Raw genomic sequence first — 23611 nt, forward strand, 5'->3', positions numbered from 1 at the left:
TTTATTTCTATTGCATGCTTTTCCCACACAACATCCACTCATTCCTTCCCTTTATCTATTCTTTTGGGTTCAGCATACTTTATTTTTTTCTACAGCTTTTTTTATAACTGATCTTAATTTTTCGTTATAGCACATTTTAGTATATTTTTTGTTGTTTATGGTCTGTCTTACATGGAGGGGAATTTTATTGTGTTCATTGCTGTCTCCCAATGCCTTGGATAGTGCCTGGTATAAAGGAGCTGCTAAATGAAGATTTGATGAATCAACAAATGAAAAAATAGTTAATAATTGCCTCATAAATCAGATAAGCTTATTGTGATTAACTTATGCTTAGCTAGTATGATGACTTTATGGAATTAGCCAAGTAAGTTATGAAATTCTGCCAGAACTGAAAAATCTCTCATTATGTTCTTTTAAGTCAAGAATTTCACTAGCCAATCCCTAAAAAACAAATGCCAAATGTTTTCTTTGATATAAGGAGAGTAACTAAGAACAGAGTAGGGTCGAAGAGCATGAGAAGAAGATTAACATTAAACAGGGATGAGAGGTGGGAGGGAAAGGGAGAGAGAAGGGAAATTGCATGGAAATGGAAGGAGACCCTCAGAGTTATACAAAAGTACATACAAGAGGAAGTGAGGGGAAAGGGAAAAATAATACAAGGGGGACAAATGAATGTCAGTAGAGGGGGCAGAGAGAGTAGAGGGGAGGGGAGGGGAGGGGAGGGGGAATAGTAGAGGATAGGAAAGGCAGCAGAACACAACAGACACTAGTATGGCAATATGTAAATCAATGGATGTGTAACTGATGTGATTCTGCAATCTGTATATGGGGTAAAAATGGGAGCTCATAACCCACTTGAATCAAAGTGTGAAATATGATATATCAAGAACTATGTAATGTTTTGAACAGCCAACAATAAAAAAATTAAAAAAAAAAAGAAAAAAAAAAGAATTTCATTATTCTTTTCTAAGAGGTATCCTTTTTTTCCTAAGATGCTTCTTCTGTCTTCCATGCTAAAGAAATTATTTTTTAGATTTTCTGTACATAGTCATCCCCTTGGATGTCATTTAACATCATCCTTGGGATTCCTTCTACTTCTCTTCTATCTTGAATCACTTTTTTATTAATCTGTTGCTTTTTTTCTTTTGATTTATTCCATTGTAAAGTAGCTTCTTAAAAGTTATATGTCAGAGGACAATTTAAAACTTGCATTCTGAAAATGTTTTTTTGATCTCCACACTTTTTTCCTGGTTCACGTAGCTGTTCATTCAGTCCTAGAATCTGGGAAGACATTTGATTCCTAACCTTTGTATGTGGTCTGTGGTTTTCTCTGTATCCCCAAGTTTGAAGTCATAGGCAAATATAATAAATGGTTCAATAATTTATTTTATAATTTCAATATTATTATGGTAAAATAATAACATATATGTTTTTCCATACTGTGTGGACACTGTAGAATCTTTTCTTTGTTTTGAAATTTTGCGATGATGTGCCTGGCATGAATTGCTTTTCATTATTTTTCAGGGCAGTTTTTGAGCTCTTTCAACTTTTAATTTGTAAGAAATTCCTTTCTGGGGAATTTTGTTTTATATTATTGCTTTGTTGATTTCTTCCTTTATATTTTCTACACTCTCTTTTTGGAACTTCCATTATTTATATGTTGGGATTCCTGGATTGATTTTCTGATCTTTTCTCTACTTCAGTTCATTTTTATTGTTTTGTCCAACTTTCTGATAGATTTACATAACTATAGTATTCAATCCTTCTATATATGTTTATTTTAACTTTAGCTATTTTATATTGGAATATCCTTGATCCATAAGAGAATGTACAAAGGTTAACACTATAATTGTCTCTGTTCTATTCTGGAGAAAGAAAATGATTGTTCAGACAGAATAAGGCTGGGTGTATCAGTGAAAAAAATTCTCTCTCTCTCTCTCTCTATATATATATATGTATATCCTTGTTTAACTAGCCTGAATTCAATGTGGATTTGATTATATTGATTCATATTATCTTCTGCATTATAGCTTAAAAATCAGAGGAGATAGTTCTACTACATTTATCAGGAAGGTCTCAGATTAAAAATAGTGACACAACTTGGTAGGCTGAGGCAGGAAGATCACAAGTTCATCCAGTCTTATCAATTTAGTAAGGCCCTCAACAATTTAGTGAGACCCTGTCTCAAAATAAAAAATAAAAGGGTTAGGGATGTGGCTCAGTGGTTTAGTGTCCCTGGGTTTAATCCCCAGTACCTCCAAAAATAGTGACAACAATTTAATTTGAATTAAAATTATTCATTTGAGGGATTATCTCAGTAAATTTTAAACAACAATACTTCCAAGCTGCTTTTCACTTTATGTCCATACAAGAATGTAAACATAGTTTAATACCAGCCAGAGCTATGGGATGTGGCACATGTCTGTAAATTCCAGCAACTCAAGAGCCTAAGGCAGGAGGATTGTAAATTCAAAGCCAGCCACAACAATTTACTGAGACTGTCTCAAACAACAACAACAAAAAGAAACCATCCTGGGCAATATTTAAATAGGAAGGAGATTTTTTGAAAAGAAGTTCATTTGTCTTCAAAGTGAATATTAATGTTTTTATCATTATTCCTTTCGGATTTTAATGCTATCACCTGGTTCTACCTGTGTGGACATTCAGAAATAAGACATTTGTTTCATTTCTCTTTAGTACCCTAATTTTAAAATGATTTGTTAGGACTGTTTTCTCAGTCTTGAGGCTGAATCTGAGCTAACTAAACTGTGGTAGGTAGATTTTGTTCATCAAAAATCATGGTGAGTTGGGCCAGGCACGGTGTGGCACATGCCTGTAATCCCAGTAGCTCTGGAAGGTGAGGCTGGAGGATAGTGAGTTCATGGCCAGCCTCAGCAACTTATCAAGGTCCTGAGCAATTTAGTGAGCTCCTGTCTCAAAATAAAATAAAAAAATGGTTGTGGATGTGGCTCAGTGGTTAAGTATCCCTTGGTTCAATCTCTGGTACCCCTTCCCACCCCCCACCCCCCCCCAAATTGAGTTGGGCATGTGGTGCTCAACTATATATGCTGAAGCAGGAGAATGCAAGTTTGAGTTTAGTCTTAGCCACTTAGAACCTGTTTCACAATAAAAAATAAAAAAATGGCTGGAAATGTAGCCCCAGTGGTAGAGCGTTTGCCCAGTATGTGTGAGGTCCTTGGCTTAATTCTCAGTGCCGCCAAAACAAAACAAAAAACCCCTAAAACCACATTAACCAAATCTACTTGCTTATAACCTTAGACATAGCACAAATACCTACTATCAAAGGGGAAGTATTACTCCTTTAAAGTTTGTCATTTAAGAATGTGCAGTCCTTTTAATTTGAAAAAAAAAAAAGGGAAGGTGGGCTTTAAAAAGCCTTTTGGCTTGAAAACATGATATATAGTACTTCATCAGCCATTTGTGTTAAAGGTGTATAATAGCAGTTGATGAAAGCATATTAAAAACCAGCTCTGACATTTTCAACTTTTCAGATTAGAGAGAGAATATTTCTCCAGAACCAAGACACTAAATGAAGAGATTGAGGAACAGAAGAAAGTAATTATAGACCTTTCAAAGAGACTCCAGTATAATGAAAAAAGTTGCAGTGAATTACAGGAAGAACTTGTAATGGTAAGGATATAAAAGAAAACCCTATGGCAGTTACTTTATTGGGTCATATTTGATGTATAGCAGGTTCTCCCCACCCTCACTACATACCCTGGGATAATAGTATGAGAGTAATTTTAGTGACATTGATAAGAAATTTCAAAACTGGAAATGCTTATTACATCAAAGATACACATAATAAAACCTCTCTGATTTGGAATAATTGGGGAATCTAACTGAATTAGTAAAAATTTTGAGTCAAAGAATATTTTAAAATATATTTAGGGTTTTTTCATTTTTACTTGAAGTAACTAAAACAGTATTACCTAGGCAGAGGAGTAGCTGGGTTCATGATCAGTAAATCTGCTGATTTTAAAGACCTCCTTTTATAATCATTTTATACCTGATCATTCTGTCTCCTTTATCTGTTCTTATCAGCGTCCCTTTTACTAAAAATTAATCAATGTCTTCTGCTGCTTTCAGAATGATATCTTGTCATAGAATCGAAGGCCTTTTTCCCTTTGGCTTCATGTTAACTCTTCTAGCTGCTGCTTTTGTGTTGGCCCTTTATCTGTCTTAGTTCAGTCAATCAGAGTGCTTATAGCTTTTTAAAGATTTTCATATCTTATATTTATTCAGGCTGTAATTATTTTGACACACGTTGACTAAAATGTTCTTTCTTTTCCATTAACAAATACATCCAATAATGCTCAGCTCTGACATCTTGTAATCTGTGAAATTTTTCTGTTTTTCTTAATGCACCCATCTAAGTCAGAATTCTGTCCTTCCCCAACTATTTCTTTAGTACTCATTTATCATCTTTATTATAATACTCACCAAACTCTGATATGTATTATTTCTTCCCAGAGACTCAATGCAGTGAGATTAACTTACTTATCCTGATTTTACTATAGTACTTACTTCAATAAATGTTTGTTTAATTAATTTATTTTGTTGATGCAAAATGCTCCCAACTCTGCAATTTGCTGGGATCCTCAGCAGGGTGGACATTAAAATTTATGTTAGTACCTAATACCTCTTTGTCTTATTCTCCACAGAGACTCCGCTACTTCACTTTCAATTATATCCCACAACTCTTAATGATTTCAATTATTGAGGAAAATGAACATTATTTTTTCTTCTCAAAAGAGGTGGAACTCTGGGTTATACTAAAGTGGCCAAATCAGTGCTGCTCAGATAGAAAGTTAGTGATGAGATTAAGTTAAAATTTAAACATTTTTACATGGTCCAGTAGTATATATAGTCTCCATTCATCTTAAGATGTTCAGTGTGTTTGCACTCTGGGATTGATATGTTTCTACTCTGTGGTTTGTTCAGTTATAGTTGGAGTATTTTCAATGTGGAATTTTAGAAAGTTAAGAGCTCTTTGTAGTGTACTCTAGTGTGTAGTCACTGTTATGCGTTACTCTAAACTTCATGGGTTGCCCTGTTTATTTTTTTTTCCCTCTCTTTGCATGCAGAAGATTGAACCTAGGGTCTTGTGCATGCTAGGCAAGTACTCTTATCACTGAGTGACATCTCCAGCTCCTATCCTACTTCTTAACAAGAGGATGAATCAATGGTGGAGACAAATATGTTAGGCATATTGAGTTGAATACTGGATTTGGTCAGCTTGCTTATTAGACATCATTCATAATAGTTTGGAAAGTTTCCTAGAATTACAACTAAGAGTGCAAAAATTAAGAGTCATCACCAATAAAAGTTGAATGAGTTTTCTTAATTCTGCCTTTTTAGAACTCTAGCGAGTGGATGAGACTGTTTTAATTTACCAGAATTGTATGGGTGTTTTGTGACTAAAATGTTTTACTTGGTGCCAACAGATTGCTTTTTTTTTTTTTTGGTGGACACAACATCTTTATTTTATTTTTTTTATGTGGTGCTGAGGATCGAACCCAGCACCCCGTGCATGCCAGGAGAGCGCACTACCACTTGAGCCACATCCCCAGCTCAGCTTTTCTTTCTTTTTTTTTTTAATGTTTTTTTAGTTGTCAATGTACCTTTATTTTATTTATTTATATGTGGTGCTGAGAACTGAACCCAATGCTTTGCTCATGCTAGGCAAGGGCTCTACCACTGAGCCACAACCCCAGTTCCTAGCTTTCTATTTTTACTTTTTGTGTTTGATGCAGATTAGAATTGCTGTTATTTGCCTGGCATGGTGGTGCATACCTGTAATCCCAGCAGTTTGGGAGGCTGAGATAGGAAGATTGTGAATTCAAAAGCAGGCTGAGCAACAGCAGGTGCTCAGAAACTCAGTGAGACCCTGTCTCTAATAAAATACAAAACTGAGCTGGGGATGTGGCTCAGTGGTTGAGTGCTTCTGAGTTCAATCCCTGGTACTAAAAAAAAAAAAAAAAAAAGAAAAGAAAAAGAAAAATTGCTGTTATATTTTGATCATAAAATGAAATTTAAAAAGCATTTAGTGAAAATTTATTGACTACAAATACTGTTACTTTAGTAAGTATGATGTTTATTTTTTCTTAAAAATTAATTACTTTTTTTAAGTACATTTTTTCATATACATATATAGATGTATATGAAAGGCTATAGATTAGTGGTCTTTATGGGAAAAGATTTTAAAAATTTATTATGTTTTTTAGAAACTCATATTTATTTTTCATAATGTTAGTTCCATTTTGCTTTAGTGTCTGCAGAAGAACAGCTCAAGACCACTCTGGTTGTTCCTACCCACTCAGTGGCTTGAGCAGTGGGATGCAGACTAGTCTTCAGTGGCTGGCTGGGCACTGTAATCTTCAGTGATCTTCAGGGATCTTCTAGGATCTTCAGGGATCTGCTGGATAGGCACAGAGAGCACCTGCATTACTTCCAGTATAGTCTGTGAACTCAGTTTGAGTAGCAGTCCATTAAAGTTTTATTTTTTAAAAATTTATTTATTCTAATTTGTTACATATGACAGCAGAATGCATTTCAATTCATAGTACACATTTAGAGCAAAATTTTTCATGTCTCTGGTTGTACAAAGAAGTAGAGTCACACTATTAGTGTCTTCATACATGTAATTGGGTAATGATGTCCATGTGATTCCACTATCTTTCCTACTCCCCTGCCCCCTCCCCTACCCTTCCTCCCCTTGGCCCTATCTAAAGTTCCTCCATTTCTCCCATGCTCCCCCGCCCCACTCCAACCATTATGATCCAGCATCCTAATATCAGAGAAAACACTTGACATTTGATTTTTTGGGATTCGTTAACTTCACTCACTTAGCATAATATTCCCCAACTCTATCCATTTATCTGCAAATGTCATGATTTTATTCTCTTTTAATGCTGAGTAATATTCCATTGTGTATATGTACCACAGTTTTTTTTATCCATTCATCTACTTAAGGGCATCTGGGTTGGTTCCACAGTTTAGCTATTGTGAATTGTGCTGCTATTAACATTGATGTGGTGGTGTCCCTGTAGTATGGTGTTTTTAAGTCCTTTGGGTATAAACCGAGGAGTGGGATAGCTGGGTCAAATGTTGGTTCTATTCCAAATTTTCCAAGGAATCTCCACACTGCTTTCCAGATTGGCTGCACCAATTTGCAGTCTCACCAGGAATGTATGAGTGTGCCTTTTCCCCCACGTCCTTGCCAACATTTATTGTTGTTTGTATTCTTGATAGCTGCCATTCTGACTGGAGTGAGATGAAATCTTAAAATAGTTTTGATTTGCATTTCTCTTATTGCTAGAGATGTTGAACAGTTTTTTCATAAGTGTGTTGATTGATTGTATATCCTCTTCTGAGAAGTGTCTGTTCAGTTCCTTGGCCCGTTTATTGATAGGGTTATTTGTTTTTTTGGTGCTAAGGTTTTTGACTGCTTTATATATCCTAGAGATTTGTGCTCTATCTGATGTGCTTGTGGTAAAGATGTTTTTTTCTTTTATTGGTTGTTCAAAACATTACAAAGCTCTTGACATATCATATTTCATACATTAGATTCAAATGGGTTATGAACTCCCATTTTTACCCCAAATACAGATTTCAGAATCACATAGGTTACACATCCACATTTTTACATAATGCCATATTAGTAACTATTGTATTCTGCTACCTTTTCTATCCTCTACTATCCCCCCTCCCCTCCCCTCCCATCTTCTCTCTCTACCCCATCTACTGTAATTCATTTCTCTCCTTGTTTATTTTCCCATTCCCCTCACAACCTCTTATATGTTATTTTGTATAACAATGAGGATCTCCTTCCATTTCCATGCAATTTCCCTTTTCTCTCCCTTTCCCTCCCACCTCATGTCTCTGTTTAATGTTAATCTTTTCCTCCTGCTCTTCCTCACTGCTCTGTTCTTAGTTGCTCTCATTATATCAAAGAAGACATTTGGCATTTGTTTTTTAGGGATTGGCTAGCTTCACTTAGCATAATGTGCTCTAGTGCCATCCATTCCCCTGCAAATTCCATGATTTTGTCATTTTTTAGTGCTGCGTAATACTCCATGGTGTATAAATGCCACATTTTTTTTTTTTATCCATTCATCTATTGAAGGGCATCTGGGTTGGTTTCACAGTCTAGCTATTGTGAATTGTGCTGCTATGAACATCGATGTGGTAGTATCCCTGTAGTACGCTCTTTTAAGGTCTTCAGGGAATAGTCCGAGAAGGGCAATAGCTGGGTCAAATGGTGGTTCCATTCCCAGCTCTCCCAGGAATCTCAATACTGCTTTCCAAATTGGCCGCACCAATTTGCAGTCCCACCAGCAATGTACAAGAGTACCCTTTTCCCCACATCCTCGCCAGCACTTGTAGCTGTTTGACTTCATAATGGCTGCCAATCTTACTGGAGTGAGATGGTTTTGATTGCATTTCTCTGACTGCTAGAGATGGTGAGCATTTTTTCATGTACTTGTTGATTGATTGTATGCCCTCCTCTGAGAAGTGTCTGTTCAGGTCCTTGGCCCATTTGTTGATTGGGTTATTTGTTATCTTATTGTCTAATTTTTTGAGTTCTTTGTGTACTCTGGATATTAGGGCTCTATCTGAAGTGTGAGGAGTAAAAATTTGTTCCCATGATGTGGGCTCCCTATTTACCTCTCTTATTGTTTCTCTTGCTGAGAAAAAACTTTTTAGTTTAAGTAAGTCCCATTTGTTTATTCTTGTTATTAACTCTTGTGCTATGGGTGTCCTATTAAGAAATTTGGAGCCCGACCCCACAATATGTAGATCGGAGCCAACTTTTTCTTCTATCAGACGCAGAGTCTCTGATTTGATATCAAGTTCCTTGACCCATTTTGAGTTAACTTTTGTGCATGACAAGAGGAGGGGATTCAGTTTCATTTTGTTGCATATGGATTTCCAGTTTTCCCAACACCATTTGTTGAAGATGCTATCCTTCCTCCATTGCATGCTTTTAGCCCCTTTATCAAATATAAGATAGTTGTAACTTTGTGGATTAGTCTCTGTGTCCTCTATTCTGTACCATTGGTCCACCTGCCTGTTTTGGTACCAGTACCATGCTGTTTTTGTTACTATTGCTCTGTAATATAGTTTGAAATCTGGTATCGCTATACCGCCTGCTTCACACTTCCTGCTTAGAATTGCTTTTGCTATTCTGGGTCTTTTATTTTTCCATATGAATTTCATGATTGCTTTCTCTATTTCTACAAGAAATGCCGTTGGGATTTTGATTGGCATTGCATTAAACCTATAGAGAACTTTTGGTAATATCGCCATTTTGGTGATGTTAGTTCTGCCTATCCATGAACAGGGTATATTTTTCCATCTTCTAAGATCTTCTTCTACTTCTCTCTTTAGGGTTCTGTAGTTTTCATTGTATAAATCTTTCACCTCTTTTGTTAGGTTGATTCCCAAGTATTTAATTTTTTTTGAGGATATTGTGAATGGAGTGTTTTTCCTCATTTCCATTTCAGAAGTTTTGTCGCTGATATACAGAAATGCCTTTGATTTATGCGTGTTGATTTTATATCCTGCCACTTTGCTGAATTCATTTATTAGTTCTAGTAGTTTTTTTGTAGACCCTTTTGGGTCTTCTAGGTATAGAATCATGTCTTCCGCAAATAGTGATAATTTAAGTTCTTCTTTTCCTATTTTTATGCCTTTAATTTCTTTCGTCGGTCTAATTGCTCTGGCCAGTGTTTCGAGAACTATATTGAATAGAAGTGGTGATAGAGGGCATCCCTGTCTTGTTCCAGATTTTAGAGGGAATGCCTTCAATTTTTCTCCATTCAGAATGATGCTAGCCTGAGGCTTAGCATAGATAGCTTTTACAATGTTGAAGTTAAGTTCCTGTTATCCCTAGTTTTTCTAATGTTTTGAACATAAAGGGATGCTGTACTTTGTCGAGTGCTTTTTCTGCGTCTATCGAGATGATCATATGGTTCTTATCTTTAAGTCTATTGATGTGGTGAATAACATTTATTGATTTCCGTATATTGAACCATCCTTGCATCCCAGGAATGAATCCTACTTGATCATGGTGCACAATTTTTTTGATGTGTTTTTGTATCCGATTCGCCAGAATTTTATTGAGGATTTTTGCATCTAGATTCATTAGAGATATTGGTCTGTAGTTTTCTTTCTTTGAGGTGTCTTTGTCTGGTTTCGGAATCAGGGTGATGTTGACCTCATAGAATGAATTTGGAAGAGCTCCCTCTTTTTCTGTTTCCTGAAATAACTTGAAAAGTATTGGTATTAATTCTTCTTTAAAGGTTTTGTAAAACTCTGCTGTATACCCATCCGGTCCTGGGCTTTTCTTAGTTGGTAGTCTTTTGATTGCTTCTCTATTTCATCCATTGATATTGGTCTGTTCAAATTGTGTGTATCCTCCTGACTCAGTCTGGGCAAATCATATGACTTAAGAAATTTATCGATGTCTTCACTATCTTTTATTTTATTGGAATATAGGTTTTCAAAATAATTTCTAATTGTCTTCTGTATTTCTGTAGCATCTGTTGTGATATTGCCTTTTTCATCCCGTATGTTAGAATTTGAGTTCTCTCTCTTCTTCTCTTCGTTAGCATGGCTAAGGGTCTGTCGATCTTATTTATTTTTTCGAAGAACCAACTTTTAGTTTTGTTAATTTTTTCAATAGTTTCTTTTGTTTCAATTTCGTTGATTTCTGCTCTGATTTTAATTGTTTCTTGCCTTCTACTACATTTGCTGTTGTTTTGCTCTTCCTTTTCTAGGGCTTTCAGATGAAGTGTGAGCTCATTTATTTGTTGGTTTTTCCTTTTTTTGAGGAATGACCTCCAGGTGATGAATTTCCCTCTTAAAACTGCTTTCATTGTGTCCCATAGATTCCGATATGTTGTGTCTGTATTTTCATTTATCTCTAAGAATTTTTTGATTTCCTCCTTCATGTCTTCTGTAACCCATTGATCATTCAGTAACATATTGTTCATTTTCCATGTGATGTAGGATTTTTCCTTCCTTCTTTTATCATTGATTTCCAGTTTCATTCCATTATGATCAGATAAAATGCATGGTATTATCTCCACCCCTTTATATTTACTGAGGGTTGCCCTATGGCATAATATATGGTCTATTTTTGAGAAGGATCCATGTGCTGCTGAGAAAAAAGTATATCCACTTGATGATGGTTGATATATTCTATATATGTCAGTTAAGTCTAGGTTGTTGATTGTGATATTGAGTTCTATAGTTTCTTTATTCAACTTTTGTTTGGAGGATCTGTCCAATGGTGAGAGAGGTGTGTTGAAGTCACCCATAATTATTGTGTTGTGGTCTATTTGATTCTTGAACTTGAGGAGAATTTGTTTTATGAACATCACAGCACCATTATTTGGTGCATAAATATTGATAATTGTTATGTCTTATTGGTGAATGGTTCCTTTTAACAGTATATAATGTCCTTCCTTATCCCTTTTGATTAACTTAGTCTTTTAGTCGATTTTATTCGATATAAGGATGGCCACCCCTGCTTGCTTACGAGGACTGTGTGTGTGGTATATTTTTTCCCAACCTTTCGCCTTCAGCCTGTGTATGTCTTTTCCAATCAGGTGTGTCTCCTGGATGCAGCATATTGTTGGATTTGTTTTTTTAATCCATGTTACCAGCCTATGTTGCTTTATTGGAGAGTTTAAGCCATTAATATTTAGAGTTCCTATTGATATATGGTTTGTACTTCCAGCCATGTTTGATTCTTTTCTTTTTTTTTTTTTAATTTAGTTTGTTTCTCCATGATTAGCTTCCCCCCCGCCCTCTGTCTTTACTGAGGGACTTCCCACTGATGGTTTTGGTTATTGTTTTTCATTTCTTCCTCGTGTAGTGTTTTGCTCAAGATGCTTTGCAATGCTGGTTTTCTGGCTGCAAATTCTTTTAACTTTTGTTTATCATGGAAGATTTTTATTTTCTTGTCGTACCTGAAGCTTATTTTGCTGGATACAGAATTCTTGGTTGGCATCCATTGTCTTTCAGTGTTTGAAATATGTTGTTCCAGGATCTTCTCGCTTTCAGCGTCTGTGATGAAAAATCCGTTGTTAACCTTATTGGTTTACCCCTGGCCCTGAATGTAATCTGCCTCCTTTCTCTTGTAGCTTTTAATATTTTCTCTTTGTTCTGTATATTGGGTATCTTCATAACAATGTGTCTTGGCGTTGGTCTACTGTGATTTTGTATGCTCGGTGTCCTGTATACATCTACAATTTGTATATCCGTTTCCTTTTTTATTTCTGGAAAGTTTTCTGTAATTATTTCATTCAGCAGTTTACTCATTCCCTTGGTTTGAATCTCTATACCTTTCTCTATCCCGATGACTCTTAAGTTTGGTTTTTTTATGTTATCCCATATCTCTTGGATGTTTTTCTCATGATTTTTTACCAGCCTTTCTGAGTTGGCTAGACTCTTTTCAAGATGATATATTTTGTCTTCATTATCTGACGTTCTGGCTTCTACTTGCTCCACTCTGTTAGTGATACTCTCATTTGAGTTTTTAATTTGGTTTATAGTTTCCTGCATTTCTAGAATTATTGTTTGATTTTTTTATAATCTCTATCTCCTGATAAAGATGCTTAACTTCTTCTTTTATCTGTTTATGTAATTCATTTTCAATGTGTTCTTTCAATGTTTGAATTTGCTGTCTCATATCCTCTTTAAGGTTCCATTCCATCTGACTAAGGTATTCCTTGAGTTCTTTATTTGACCATTTTTCTGATGCCTCTAGGTCCTCCTGAATATTTATGCTGTCCTGCATTGTTTGTACTCCTTTTCTTCCTTGCTTTTTCATGCTGCTCATGTTACTTCTTGTTCTGTTTGACTGCTGAGTTACTGTTTACTCCTATAAATTTATTTGATGCTTGGGAGGAAAGGTATTAGAAGGGAAGGGAAGAAGTCACTAAAGAGAATGAGAGTAAGCAGGTAGAATTCAAGGAAGGGGGAATAAGAAAATTGAAAAGAAATGAAAAGACAAAAGAAAAAAAATAGAAAAGAAAAAAAAATTAAAAAAAATAATAAATAAAAATTAAAATTAAAAAAAATTTAAAAAACAACAAAAAAAATGAAAATGAAAAAAAAAAAACCCAAATGAAAAAAAAAATATATATAAATGCAGTCTTAGAGTTTGATTAACTTCTCTTCCAGTCGGTGGAGCTGTGCCCACCGGGCCAAGCTTCTCCTCTCAATACGCGGGAACCAATCACTGTGCAGCAGCTCCTCCTCCCGGACTGGGTGGGTCTCCAATCCTGAGTGCCTAGGGCCTTCTCTTGTGTCTAGTGACTTCCCCACTTTTCCTCAAGCCAGGCCCCGGTCACCGGTAACGCTCACCACAATACTGGCTACACGCCAGGTCTGCTGCTCCCGGGAGCCCAGTTTTCATGAACGACTGGGCACACTCTCCCTGTTTGCCATTCCCTCACACCCTAAGTTTGTAGAGCTTGGGGCTGAGAACCCTCAGTGAATTTTGCTTGCCCTCCGGTAGCTACGCCCCCGGTAGCTGGTGCAAGAGACCTCAGTTGTCAGCACTGGTGGGAGCGGTAGCCGGGAATTCCGCGCTGCGAGTCCCGCGCCACTCCTGATTCCCTCGGTCTGGCTATCGCGCTCATGGGAGAGCTGGGCAGGGCCCTTAAGGTTTCCCCTTGTGTGGAGAGGGAAGGCTAGGGGATTACACACCTGTCGCCGCTGGTTTCAATGAAGTTATCTCCTCCGCCGTATTCTGGTGACGTCAGTTCTCTGCCATGGTGGTATCCCATGCAAATGGCGACAGTTCGTCCCCTTTGCCGGGTGACCAATGTAACGGGTGGGTCCTGACTGTCTCTCCCAAGCCCCGTTTCAATCCTGTGGCCACTGCCTATGAAGGCTTGGTTGGCATTAACCTCCGTAGGGGGACTCTGGGACTATTCGCCCCAGATCCATGTCAGCTCAGCATTGCCTAGTGATCCTGAGCCAACAGCATTTAGATGGTTTATGACTCCCTATGCCCGTGCAGCTGAAGAGGTCAGAGACTTGATCTCTCCGCGCCCGCTGCCATGTTGCTTGTGGTAAAGATTTGCTCCCAAATTGTAGGCTCTCTATTCACCTCACTGATTATTTCTTTTGCTGAGAAGCAGATTTTTAGTTTGAATCCATCCCATTTATTGATTCTTGCTTTTAATTCTTGTGCCATAGGAAGTCAGAGCCTAATTCAACATGATGGAGATTTGGGCCTACTTTTTCTTCCATTAGGTGCAAGGTCTCTGGTGTAATTCCTAGGTCCTTGATCCATATCGAGTTGAGTTTTGTGCATGGTGAGAGATAGAGATCTAATTTCATTTTGTTACATGTGGATTTCTAGTTTTCCCAGCACCATGTTGAAGAGGCTATCTTTTCTCTATATATTATGTTTTTATTTAATATGAGATAACTATAATTATGCATGTTTGTCTCTTTGTCTTCTATTCTGTACCATTAGTCTACCAGTCTGTTTTGGTGCCAATTGTTACTCTTGCTCTGTAGTATAGTTTAAGGTCTGGTATAGTAATGCCACCAGCTTCACTCTTCTTGCCAAAGATTGCTTTAGCTATTCTGAGTCTCTTATTTTTCCAGATGAACTTTATGACTGCCTTTTCTTTTTCTTTTTTTTTAATATTTATTTTTTAGTTTTAGGTGGACACAATATCTTTATTTTGTTTTTATGTGGTGCTGAGAATCAAACCCAGTGCCTCACGCATGCTAGGCGAGCGCACTACCACTTGAGGAACATCCCCATCCCCATATGACTGCTTTTTCTATTTCTATGAGGAATGTCATTGGGATTTTGATTGGAATTGCATTGAATCTAGATAGTGCTTTTGGTAGTATGATCATTTAGACAATATTAATTCTGCCTATCCAAGAATAAGGTAGATCTTTTCATCTTCTAAGGTCTTTTTAAATTTCTTTCTTTAGTGTTCTGTAATTTTCATTGTAGAAGTCTTTCACCTCTTTCATTAAGTTGATTCCCTAATATTTTATTTTTTTGATGCTATTATAAATGGGGTGGTTTTCCTAGTTTCTCTTTCTGAGGATTTGTCACTGATGTACAGAAATGCCTTTGATTTATGGATGTTGATTTTATATCCTGCTACTTTGCTGAATTCATTTATTAGTTCTAGAAGATTTTTTGGAGCTTTTTGGGTCTTTTAGGTATAGAATAATATCATTGTCATATAGAGCTAATTTGAGTTGTTCTTTTCCTATCCGTATTCCTTTAATTTCTTTTGTCTAATTGTTCTGGGTAGTTTCAAGAACTATGTTAAATAGAAGTTGTGAAAGAGGGCATAGAGGGAATGCTTTCAATTTTTCTCCATTTAGAATGGTGTTGGCCTGGGGCTTGGCATAGATAGCTTTTACAATGTTGAGATATGTTCCTGATAGTCCTAGTTTTTCTAGTTTTTTTAACATGAAGGGGTGCTGTATTTCGTCAAAATGCTTTTTCTGCATCTATTGTATTGAGATGAACATATATGATTCTTATCTTTGAGTCTACCAATGTGATGAATTAAATTTATTGATTTCCATATGTTGAATCAACCTTGCATCCCTGGGATAAACCATACTTGATCATGGTGCACTATCTTTTTGGTATGTTTTTGTATTTGATTTGCCAGATTTTATTGAGAATTTTTGCATCTATGTTCATTAGAGATATTGGTTTGAAGTTTTCTTTCTTTGATGTGTCTTTGCCTGGTTTTGGAATCAGGGTGATATTGGCTTCATAGTATGTGTTTGCAAGTGTTCCCTCTTTTTCTATTTCATGAAATAGTTTGAGGAGTATTGGTGTTAGTTCTTCTTTAAAGTTCTTGTAGAACTCAGCTGTGTATCCATCCAGTCCTGGGCTTTTCTTGGTTGGTAGGCTTCTGATGGTATCCTCTATTTCCTTGCTTGATCTGTTTAAATTGTGTTTATCATTCTGATTTAGTTTGGGCATATCATATTCCTTTAGAAATTTGCTGATGCCTTTGATATTTTCTATTTTATTGCAGTACAAATTTTCAAAATAATTTCTAATTATCTTCTGTTTCTGTAGTGTCTGTTATGATCTTTTCTTCCTCATCATGGTTGTTAGTAAATTGAGTTTTCTCTCTCCTTCTCTTTGTTATCATGGCTAATGGTTTATCAATTTTATTTATTTTGTCAAAGAACCAACTTTTTTGTTATTTTTTAAAGTTTTTTGTATTTATAGAAGGACAGCATGCATTTATTTTATTTGCTTATTTTTTTGTATGTGGTGCTAAGGATTGAACCCAGTGCCTCATGCGTGCTGGGCAAGTACTCTGCCATTGAGTCCCAGCCCCAGCCCCAAAGAACCAACTTTTTATTTCGTCAATTTTTAAATTGTTTCTTTTGTTTCAATTTCATTGATTTCAGTTCTGATTTTAATTATTTCCTGTCTTTTACTGCTTTTGGGGTTGATTTGTTCTTCTTTTTCTAGGGCTTTGAGATGTAATGTTAGGTCATTTATTTGTTGACTTTTTTTTCTTTTAAGGAATGAACTCCATGCAATCAACTTTCCTCTTAGAACTGCCTTCATAGTTTTCTATGAGTTTTTGATATGTTGTATCAGTGTTCTTATTTACCTCTAAGAATTTTTTAATCTTCTCCTTGATGTCTTTTGCATCCCATTTTTCATTCAAAAGCATATTATTTAGTCTCCAGGTGTTGGAGTATCTTTTATTTTTATTTTATCATTGATTTCTAATTTTATTCCATTATGATCTGATAGAATGCGGGGTATTATCTCTACTTTTTTGTATTTGCTAAGAGTTGCTTTGTGGCATAGTATATGGTTTGTTTTAGAGAAGGACCCATGTACTGCTGAGAATAAAGTGTATTTGTTCATTGAGGGATAAAATAATCTATATATCGTCTGTTAAGTCTAATTTATTGATTGTATTATTGAGTTCTATGTTTCTTTGTTCAGCTTTTGTTTGGAAGATCTATCCAGTGGCGAAAGAGTTGTGTTAAAGTCACCCAGAATTATTGTGTTGTGGTCAGTTTGACTCTTGAACCTGAAAAGAGTTTGATGAACATAGATGCTCCATTGTTTGGGGCATATGTATTTATAATTATTATGTCTTGTTGATGTATGGGTCCCTTGAGCAGTATGAAATGTCCTTCTTTATCCCTTTTGATCAAATTTGGCTTGAAGTCTACTTTTTTGATATGAAGATAGAAACCCCTGCTTGCTTCTGCAGTCCATATGAGTGGTATATTTTTTCCGAATCTTTCACCCTCAGTCTGTGGATGTCTTTTCCTATGAGATGATTCTCTTGAAGGCAGCATATTGTTGGGTGTTTTTAAAAAATTCAATCTGCCAGTCTATGTCTTTTGATTGGTTGTTTATGCCATTAACATTCAGGGTTATTATTGAGACACGATTTGTATTCCTGGTCATATTTGTTCATTTTTGATATTTAACTTGAGTTGGTTTCTCCTTTGATTAGTATTTCCTTTAATTTAATACCTCCCTGTGCTGATTTTCATTTTCTCCTCAGGAATATTTTGCTGAGGATGTTCTGTAGTGCAGGCTTTCTGTTGTAAAGTTGCTTAGGGCCTCCCTAAGTTGCTGAAGCTGGCCTTGAACTTGTGATCCTCCTGCCTCAGCCTTTGAGCTAACAGCTTGTTTTCTAGTTTAGGTCATGTTCAGGGCCATTATTCAAATTTTGGGTTTTATTTTCTTGTTGCATTGAAAGAGAAAATTAAAGCCACTTTTCTCATGGGTTTTCTACTGAGATCACAATGTTACTAATAAAATACTAAGACTTCAGGACATTTGTCACTTAAAAATACCACTTGTATAATTTGAAATAGTATAGACTTAGCTAAAAGAGCCTTTAGTGATAATAGAGTCCAGGATAAACAAAGTGTTAAAATAAATCCCAAGTCTTTTGGGGACATTTAATAAATATAAACCAAGTTGACTTTGACTTTAATTATAGTTAAATTCTTCCTAATTAATGTCTGGATTTAAAAGATAGGATTTATAAATTAGTGATATATAGTAAATATTTTTTCCACATTTTTTATTGGTGCATTATAATTGTACATATTAATGGATTTGTTCTTACACATTTGTACATGCACACAGTATAATAATGATTTTTAATGTCAGAATTCATAGATTTTTAAAATAGGATACCCGAGGATTTAACAAAATTAATTTTATATTCTCACAAACAGGTGAACACAGTACATGAAACTTGACAGAATTTGACTTAAAAATTGTGAATAAAAATTGAGCTTGTCATTTAAAAATTTATGAATTTAGTAATATTTAATCGACAATTAAATAAAACTGAATTTTCAGTTTAAAATTCCTAGTGATCATGTATATTGAAGTTCATCAGAAGCTGAATAGATCAAGTTGGGTCTTTTAGACATAACTCTGAGTTTTGATATCTGCTTCTCTTGAATCAGGGGAGCTTTCATTTTCAAATTGGTATTATTAGGACTTGCTTTGTGCTTTCTTCAATGAAATTTTCTTAAGTCCATCATTTCTTGAGATTTGCTTTTCTGCCACTCAGTAATATTTAGCTATAGCTCTAGGAGAGATCACATATTGAAAAGGGAATTCTAGTTCTCATGAGATTTGTGCAAAGAATGTTTTATCCTCTAAAGAACTTGTGATTGAAAATGGTCAAGTGTATATTTTCCTCCTGTACTTTAGAAGCTTAACTGTTTATATAATAATAGTGACTGCTAGCATCAGATAGGATTTTGAAAAGTGCATTGATTGTTATGCTTTGTGGTGATTTTAATGTTTCTTAAGAATAATTTTGCTTCAAATGATCTGTTAGATTTGCTTTAGAACATGTTTCTGATTTGCAGGTGTTCAAAACTAATGGACAGATAAATAGTATATTCTGCATTTTTGTTAAAGAATCGTTGATTCCTGTTTTGCACCCAGTGTACTAATAAACATTGTTTTTGCTGATTCTTAATGGCCTTTAAAATTTAATACTATTAAATAGTATTCATCAAATGTGTGTCTTTATGTATTTTAGTGTGTTTATGGGTCCAGTTTCCTAAATTTATGATATAGCTTAAAGCTTTTATTTTTTATTTTTTTTAGTTGTAAATGGACACAATATCTTTATTTTATTTATTTATTTTTATGTGGTGCTGAGGATTGAACCCAGTGCCTCAGTGCCTCACGTGTGCTAGGCAAGTACTCTACCACTGAGCCACAACCCCAACCCTGGCTTAAAGCTTTTTTATTAAATTTTTTGAAATTTATTCTTACATAAACTAGTAAAATTTTGAAAATTCAAATCCTATTTTGACTAGGGAAAAAAATAAAATGACAATAAGTGTGTGTGTGTGTGTGTGTGTGTGTGAGAGAGAGAGAGAGAGAGAGAGAGAGAGAGAGAGGTGTTTATAAGTTATGGCCTATATTCATATTGAAAGGTAGCATTTACTTAAAAATAAATGAATTGTTAAAGCCAAGTAAGGGAAGTGATATTTCATTATGAGAGATAAGCAAGTGGGATCATAAAATGCTCATATATATGGAATCTGTATAGGCAAGCAAGGAAAGAACTAAGAGATACAGGCTATCATTAATATGATCAAGCAAAAACTGCAGATGGTTATTATTATAAAAACTGACTAGACCAAATTCAGGTCAGCTCAGCAAGCTCTCCTTGAGCCCTTCAAATACACTGAGTGTGTAATGGTAAGTAGGTAAAGATATGACGAAAAGGTGAGCTATGGAAGCAAAAGTATGTAATATTGATTATAGGTTTTAATGCTTTTTTTATTTAGAGTTTTTCATAATTGCTTAACATATTCAAATAAAAAACTTGAAGCTTATTTGAATTCTAAAGTAGTCCTTGGTTCAGGGTAGGTGATCAGTTTTTCCTACTATTTTAACTTATTATTATAATTGTCCTTCATAGCTTTTATTGTTACGTGTGACTCAAGTTAGCTTTTTCTATTATAGATCAGTAAAGCCCATTTTCCAGTTTTTAGGTATAAATATGTATTTGCATATGCTGTTTTGTATGTTTCTTGCATTAGAAAATTTTATTTACATGCCTTTCTGTTTGTGATTCTCAGTATGAGCAAACAAAAAAAAGACATGAGTTTTTGCAAATTCCAGGATGATCACGAAACATAAAAGAATAGCTTATTATGTTTAATCCAGAGATACATTCAATTCAGCAATATGAAAGATGTAGTGTATCAAGGTGGAAATAAAGGTAGTTTTTTTTTTGTCATCTGTTGATCTTTCTGGCTGAAGATATTTTATAACCAACCTTGATTCCTCATTAGTAATGCATTAAGATCTGGCATTCACAGTTTTCTGACCCTTTTTTAAAAAATATATTTTGGTATTTTTAGTCCTCTGTCTACACACTGGTTATAGATTGAACACCTCATCTAGTAGTCCTTGGTTCAGGGTAGGTGATCAGTAAGTGTTCATCTAGACATCATCTAGTAGCCATGATAGCATTAAGGGACTTTTACTAGTATTAATAAAATCAAATATCATTCAGTCTTCTGAATTCTTTTTCTCAGTCACAATATCCACCCCATCATAAGGAAGCAAATGCTTTATGTGAATATGCTTGAGGCAAAATAAAGAGTCCTTTCATCTTATAGTTTTATCTTTTAAACTTCTAGGGATATTTAGAATTATAGAATTTGTTGAATTAATGATTTAACATTTAACCTAAACTTATTCTTTAGGTCACACAATAAAACATTAGAAACAATATTTTATTTCTGGCACTTTGTTTTCAACCCAGTGGTTTTATTTATTTAATTGATAGATTCTGCTTGAATTCTAGAATTCTCACATTAAAAGGCTACTAAGAAAACTCACATCTTTGGGAACAAATTTTAAATATAAGTACAATCCAGCACTTAAAACATATAATTTTATTATATGAATGAAGAATGAAAGTTTCATTTGTAAATCCAGAATAATTTATTAGAAAAATTGCCAGTTATAAAACAAGCAGTTTTTTCATATTAGCTGAGTTATTTTTTTTAGTACAAGCTAATATATTATTAGACTATTAGCCTGATATCTCAGGAGAATGTTATAAAAATTATTAATCTAAATAAGTCGTAGTAATTTCTAGGTATAGTTAACTTCTTATAAAATCTGGTCAGTGATCAATCTTTTCTTTGCTCTTTGAATAATTTTATACTAGTCAATATTTTATGGATAATTTGACTTTAAATTATAATGGTATTGAAATTTTAGCTCCTATTTTAATTTGGATTGAGCCCTTCCCTTTAAAGAGATTACTGTTGCATTAGAATTTAATTGAAACTTTTTATGTTAAGCTGTCTCCAAGAATGTAATTTATCAGACTTTCTCCACTTATAATTCCTATAAACTTTTATACCTTGATATTGATGGGGACTTAGCCTCGGTTAACATGAAATAATAGAAAGAACATATATTTTGAACTTTCTTTTAATCCCAGCTCTATTTCTCTCTCTCCCCCCTCATACTGGGAATTGAACCATATTTCCAGCCCTTTTATTTTGTGAGACAGAGTTCCTCCCTAAGTTGCTGAAACTGATCTTGAACATGTGATCCTTCTGCCTCAGCCTCCAGAGTTGCTGGAATTATAGGTGTGCTTCACCATACCTGGTCCAGTCCTATCTTTTAATAGTTGTGTAGCATTTAGTGATATCCTTCTGAATTTGTTTGCTTATTTGTTAAATGGTGCTATTTTTATCATGTAGAGTTTTTGATGAGTATTAAAGATAATACAGGACTGGGTGTGGTGGCACACACTTGTAATCCCAGTGGAAAGCCAGCCTCAGCAATTTAGCAAGACCCTAGGCAATTTAGCAAGACCCTGTCTCTAAATAAAATATAAAAAGGGCTGGAGATGTGGCTCAGTGGTTAAGTACTCCTGAGTACCCATTACCTGCCCCCCCGCTCTCCGAAAAAAAAAAAAAAAAGGAAAAAAAAAGATCATACAAGGATCAATAGAGGATGGAAAAATATGTCATGCACACAACAAAAAGAACTGGAGTGGATATACTTTATATTAGACAAGATAGATTTTTTTTGGAATAAAAATGTTACTAAAGGTAAAGAGGGATATCTTAAAATAAAAAAAGAGTCAATTCACCATGAAGATCTAACAGTCATAAACATATACACTTAACAACAGAGCTCCAAAAATGAGAAGCAAAATCTGCCAACAATTGAATAATTTAGATGAAATGGACAAATTTATAGAAAGACACTGTTTTAATCAGCTTTTTTGCTGTTGTGACTAAAAACCTGACAGGAACAATTTTAGAGGAAGAAAAGTTTATTTGGAGGCTCATAGTTTTAGAGGTCTCAGTCTACAGACAACTGGCTTCATTCCTGCAGGCTTAAAGTGAGGCTGAACATCCTGGTGGAAGAGTGTGGTGGAGGGAAGCAGCTCACATGATGATCAGGAAGCAGAAACAGATTCTACTCTCAAGATGCAAAATATATACCCCAAAGGCATGCGCCTAGGGACCAGTCTCCTCCAGCCACACCCTAACTGCCTTCAGCTACCACTCAGTTAATCCTATCAGGGATAACCAACACAAACTACTGGAACTAGTTAAAATGGAAGAGAAAATCAAGAGATTGAATTAGTAATCAAAAACTTCCCACAAAGAAAAGCACAGGCCTGGATCACTTCATTGGTAAATTATAACTGTTTAAGAAGAATCAATACAGATTCTTTCCAAGTCCTTTTAAAACACAGAAAAGGAGGTTAACACTTCCAGTTTCATTCTGTGAAGTTAGTAGTATTACCTTGATACCAAAACCAAAGACACCAAAAGAACAGAAAATCACAGACCAATGTCCCTTTTAAATATAGATGCTAAAATTCCCACATAATACTTGCAAATTGAGTTTTTGGCAAGATATAAAAAAGATTTTGTGACATGATCAAGTAGGATTTATTCCAGGAAGGTAAGATTGGCATAGTACATAATATAGCTAAGAGATCTTTCTGTATCAGGATGTGACAAAGAATTTCCTCCTCCTATTTAAAGTCTGTGGGAGAACCCTAATTGATGTGACAGTCTTCTGTTGATACTATGTACTTTAACTGTTATTTTAAATTCTAGGTATTGTCTAGGTACTAAGTATATACTAGTGAGAATGAAAAAATATTTCCCACCTACAGGAGCTTATTTTTTTGAAATAGATATAGAAATAAAAGATAAACTCAAAAGTAGAGCATTATTGTGGTAAGTGCTGAGAAGGATGTGATCAAGGGAATGCAGGATGCGAAGGCCATTTTTTCCTAAAGATGTGATAATTGAGCCAACATCTGAATAAATAAATAAATAAATAATTTTACATACAGTAAAAATCATCTCTTATCTAGGTTTCACTTTCTGTGGTTTCAGTTACCTGTGGTCAACTGTAGTTCAAAAATATTTAATGTAAAATTTCATAAATAACAAATTCCTAAGTTTAAAGAATTCAGCTGAGTGGTATGATAAAATCTCATATCATCCTGTCCAGGACATTCATCATCTTTTTGTCCAGTGCATC

The 23611-nt window shown here is 35.0% G+C and overlaps 1 protein-coding gene across 1 annotated transcript in view; it reads left to right on the forward strand.

Annotated features, from left to right (window-relative positions):
* Ccdc171 (coiled-coil domain containing 171) overlaps window positions 1-23611 on the forward strand; it is a 398124-nt gene that overhangs the window by 95697 nt on the left and 278816 nt on the right. Inside the window, exon 10 of the mRNA XM_071600432.1 lies at window positions 3513-3651. Coding sequence (XP_071456533.1) covers window positions 3513-3651 — 139 coding nt within the window. The remainder of the gene's footprint in view (window positions 1-3512; window positions 3652-23611) is intronic.

This window comes from Marmota flaviventris, chromosome 13, assembly GCF_047511675.1.
Source record: "Marmota flaviventris isolate mMarFla1 chromosome 13, mMarFla1.hap1, whole genome shotgun sequence".
Taxonomy (NCBI): domain Eukaryota; kingdom Metazoa; phylum Chordata; class Mammalia; order Rodentia; family Sciuridae; genus Marmota; species Marmota flaviventris.